The 4,303-nt window shown below is 42.3% G+C and overlaps 1 protein-coding gene across 1 annotated transcript; it reads right to left on the bottom strand.

Moving 5' to 3' along the window:
- Positions 1–1,412, bottom strand: LOC119484958 (ladderlectin-like). Its single transcript, XM_037764151.1, has 5 exons — positions 1,361–1,412; positions 1,074–1,165; positions 856–981; positions 481–580; positions 1–302 (listed from the first exon to the last, which is right to left on the bottom strand). Exons 1-5 carry the CDS (start codon positions 1,410–1,412, stop codon positions 229–231), a joined length of 444 nt encoding a protein of 147 aa, XP_037620079.1. The 3' UTR covers positions 1–228.
- Between the last annotated feature and the right edge of the window lie 2,891 nt (positions 1,413–4,303).

Here is a 4,303-nt window from a genome sequence, read left to right on the forward strand (position 1 = left end):
GCAGATACAATAGCAATTAATACAAACAATAAAATAACAGACTTACATTCCAAACTGCTTTCGTGAAAAAAATACATATAAAAACAAAACAAAAAACACTCGACTGACATGGAGTCATTTGTGCTGAAATTAATGTTACAGATAGTGTGTGTATGCAGTCTTATAAAGAACAGCAGCATCAAGTATCATCTGTAGAAGTCAGCGGTAGCATTGCACACACTGTGACGACTAGCAGTTTGGCTTCACCTGACAGACGAATGGGAAGCGCATGGTGCAGCCGTGATTGGACCAGCCCAGGGACTCTACAAAAAAACATCAACATCAGCATCATCAGCAATGGCAACAAAATTACATCAATCAAGTTTAATGGTAGAAATAGGCTCATGGTCCTGTCTCTGTGCTGTTGCCTACGATATGTTCAAATCGTTGTTGTTTTGTTCCATGACCAGTAAATGACTGTGTGTTTTTTTTTATTCTTACCTTGAGAGTTGAGCTGTAGGCACTGGTAACGGTCAGTGGAGCTCGCTGAATCCCAGTTGTGATAGTCAAACACTGAGCCATCTTCCCATCTCCAAGCGCCCTGGGGGAAATCACGGTTACAGTCACTGTAGTGTCTCTACATGTACACGTTTAAAAATAAAATTGCCAACCATCAATTATTTTCTAAAAAATTCATTTTAAACCAAACCCAGTTCCTCGAAAGTTTGCTGAAAACTTAATTTAAGGTTAACACAATGTGCACAACCTTTAATAATCTATTTCTATTTGAAGATGAAGTTAAACAGTAATAAAGCAATAAATACGTAATAGTTTAGGTTTTCTAAAATAAAGGCTTTTTTAAATGTTTGAACAAACCTCGAAGTAGTAACCTCCGATCCAGGCTAAAGTGTGAGCCCCAGTCTTGACCAAACGCTGGAGGAAGTTGTACTCCCAGATGTTGTGGACTGAGGCCAGACTGCCACCATAGCTAGCACAATAGCTCTGAGGATGAGACAAGAGGAACAACATTGTACTGTTGTAATTCTGAGCAAGAGCTCTAAACTTTTCTGTCTTAATGAATAATATGTTATTACCTCTGCGTTGCTCCACGTGTCAACATGGTTGCTTAAATAGTAGCATTTACCACGGAAACTATGCCAACCATCCAGGCAGAAATCAAAACGAGCTGGAACGATTTGGAAAAACAATAATTAAATCAAATTCCAAAATGTATCTTTTTTTTTTTTTTTTTTACTCATTATTTTTTGGGGAATTTATTCAGTGTCTCAGGACATAAACTAATTTGAAGTTCTTTTTATCTTCTCTCTCCAGCAGAAGCAGCCTCATGCTTCTGTGAAAGTGAGTAGTGTGATTTTCTAACCTTCAGGTAGAGCAGCTGCCCCGCCAGCAGCAACAGCAGTGTCAGCATCCATCCCTGTAAAACCCAACAACATAAGGTCTGTAAGGTTAAGTGAGTTATGTATTCTTTGTGTGAGATTCATTACTAATTATTTTCTCTTGGACAAAGCTGGATAGAAAGATAAAAAGTAAAACATTTTAAGGGAGTTTGTGTCATTTCAGTATACTGTGCAGCTTGTAACGCCTCGTCCACACAAGGAATCTCAGCAGTGCGTGGCGGCTGCGGAACCTGTTGTTTTTTATTTCGGCGTCCTTGTTAAAAAGTTAGAGCAGCCACACAGTCCGCGTGAGCAGCGCGGCTTACAATACTGGCGGAAACCCTGAGAGAGTACGCCAGGCAGACACAGCTGACAACCTGGCAGCTAAACTAACTAGACTTAATGGGAAAGTGGTTGCATCTGTCCACGACAATGCACGCTAAATCTTGGCTGCTAACTCTCATGGACGTTTCAGGTGAACTGAGGACTCAGTTGCCTGTTTTGCTCATACACTACCTGTTTGTGCATTGGCTTATGGTTGCAGGTGAGCATTAGGCACTTCATCCACGGCAACTCTGCATGTAAGGCACCAGTCATGACGATTAACATGACGATGTCATAAAGTGGATTCGGGTGCGGTTGTTTAATCGGAGTAGTTTTAAAAGTATGAGTACATGAGCACAGTGTCTGACCCATTACCTGATAATGGTATCCGTATATCCCTAGAATTAGGTTAGGATTACAGTACAACTGTTCCCTTTGCTGATTCACCAAGTTTTCCTTCAGCTCAAATCAATAGTTGTCTCTAATTGTAAAGGAAAATTTCAGCAACGATTCACAAAGAAAATGAGGAACACCCAATGTGTTGACACAAGATGCTTCATATTACAGCAACAATATCTGAAGTGAAGTTAAGTAAAGATGAAAAAAAAGCCAATAACCTGATTTTGGTGAGGGTTTGTTTTCCTGTTGTACTGCAGCAGCCTCAGCAGGAACAACTAAGGGAAAAGAACGGCAAAGATAGTTAATGTAGATCAGTTTTTTTACAGTTATGTACTAAACAAGTACCACTGAGTTCAGTGGGGGCTGGAGCTGATTCCAGTTGACATTCGGCGAAGGCGGGGTACACCCTGGACAGCTCTGTGAATATTATACTATACACTGATCAGCCATAACATCATGACCACCTGCCTAATATTGAGTAGGTCCCCCTTTTGCCGCCAAAACAGCCCTGACCCATCGAGGCATGGACTCCACTAGACCTCTGAAGGTCTGCTGTGGTATCTGGCACCGAGCCGTCAGTAGCAGATCCTTTAAGTCCTGTAAGTTGCGAGGTGGGGTCTCTGTGGATCGGACTTGTTTGTCCAGCACATCCCACAGATGCTCGATTGAATTGAGATCTTGAGAATTTGGAAGCCGAGTCGACACCTCCAACTCGTTGCCATCCACATGATGTAAAAGAAACGTGATTCATCAGACCGGGCCACCTTCTTCTATTGCTCCGTGGTCCAGTTCTGATGCTCACGTGCCCATTGTAGGCACTTTTGGCGGTGGACACGGGTCAGTATGGGCACCCTGACCAGTCTGTGGCTACGCAGTCAGAACACACAGCAACCTTTCTATCTGAACCAGCATTAACTTTTTCAGCAGTTTGAGCTCCAGTAGCTCTTCTATTGGATCAGACAACACGGGCCAGCCTTCGCTCCCCACGTGCATCAATGAGCCTCGGGTCTGACCCTGTCGCCGGTTCACCGGTTTTCCTTCCTTGGACCACTTTTGGTAGGTCCTGACCACTGCAGACCGGGAACATCCCACAAGAGCTGCAGTTCTGGAGATGCTCTGACCCAGTCGTCTAGCCATCACAATTTGGCCTTCGTCAAAGTTGATCACATCCTTACGTTGGCCAATTTTTTCTGCTTCCAACACAATGTTCAAAGTTCAAAATGTTCACTTGCTGTCTAATATATCCCACCTACTGCCAGGTGCCATTGTAACGAGATAATCCATGTTATTCACTTCACCTGTCAGTGGTCATAATGTTATGGCTGATCAGTGTATATACGTATATGGCTTTTATATCAAGGTTGAAAGGAGTAATAAAGTTGTTGTTTCATAAATATAGGCGCAACACGAGTTCCAAACCCTCATCCCACCCCATCATCTACATTTCACAATTGTCTAAAATGTGTTATTGAGATGGTACAAGTATTTGAGCGTATCAATATTGTGTCTGACCTGTTGCAGCCCTGATGGTCAGAGCACCACAGAGGATAATAGAGAGGATCAGTAGAACCTTCATGATGAGAGCTAATGAACGTCTGGATGCTCACAGATCTGAAAATTGAAAGCATTGAGAAGGTAAGAGAAAGATATACACGCATAAAAGAAGCAACGCCGAAGCGGTAGTGTTGATGACTTACAGAGAGAAGCAGCAGTCAGGCAAATGTGCAGTGTTCTTCAGGTACCAGACAGTTCAGTGATGACAGGAGGCTATGTGATCTTTATATACACACTGAAATACATTGACTAATCCTCTTCTTCTCGTTAACAGTAAAACTTGTGGACTTTGCCTCCTGTGTCAGTATCGAAGGGTGTGCTGCAGGAAGACGGAAGTGTTTTCCCATCACTTCCCACCAAGGTGATTAAATAACATCAATCAAACCGATATGAGTCAACAAAGTGGGGACATTTTCATGGATAGTAGGCTATACATGTCCACTGTTTGACCCTGCTGCCTGATCTTAAATCTTCTGGAATTGCAATGAATGGATGTGCAGGAAGAATTGACTATAACTAGAAAAGGAGGCATAGGCTACATTAAGACCACTTAAGGTTACGCATTTTCTTTCAATAGTTAAGGTTAGGCATTGATCTCAAATAGTTAAGGTTAGGTATTAACCTCGAATAGGTAAGGTTAGGATAAGTCG

Source organism: Sebastes umbrosus, chromosome 3 (genome assembly GCF_015220745.1).
Source record: "Sebastes umbrosus isolate fSebUmb1 chromosome 3, fSebUmb1.pri, whole genome shotgun sequence".
Taxonomy (NCBI): domain Eukaryota; kingdom Metazoa; phylum Chordata; class Actinopteri; order Perciformes; family Sebastidae; genus Sebastes; species Sebastes umbrosus.

What these genes read in the sequence shown, in the direction of transcription:
- LOC119484958 (XM_037764151.1), bottom strand. Translation starts at nt 1,412, where the DNA reads ATGGATGCTGACACTGCTGTTGCTGCTGGCGGGGCAGCTGCTCTACCT. An exon ending in ACACGTGGAGCAACGCAGAG is followed by an intron (nt 982 to 1,073) that starts GTAATAACATAT and finishes TCTCATCCTCAG; the next exon opens with AGCTATTGTGCTAGCTATGG. An exon ending in CCTACAGCTCAACTCTCAAG is followed by an intron (nt 303 to 480) that starts GTAAGAATAAAA and finishes GTTTTTTTGTAG; the next exon opens with AGTCCCTGGGCTGGTCCAAT.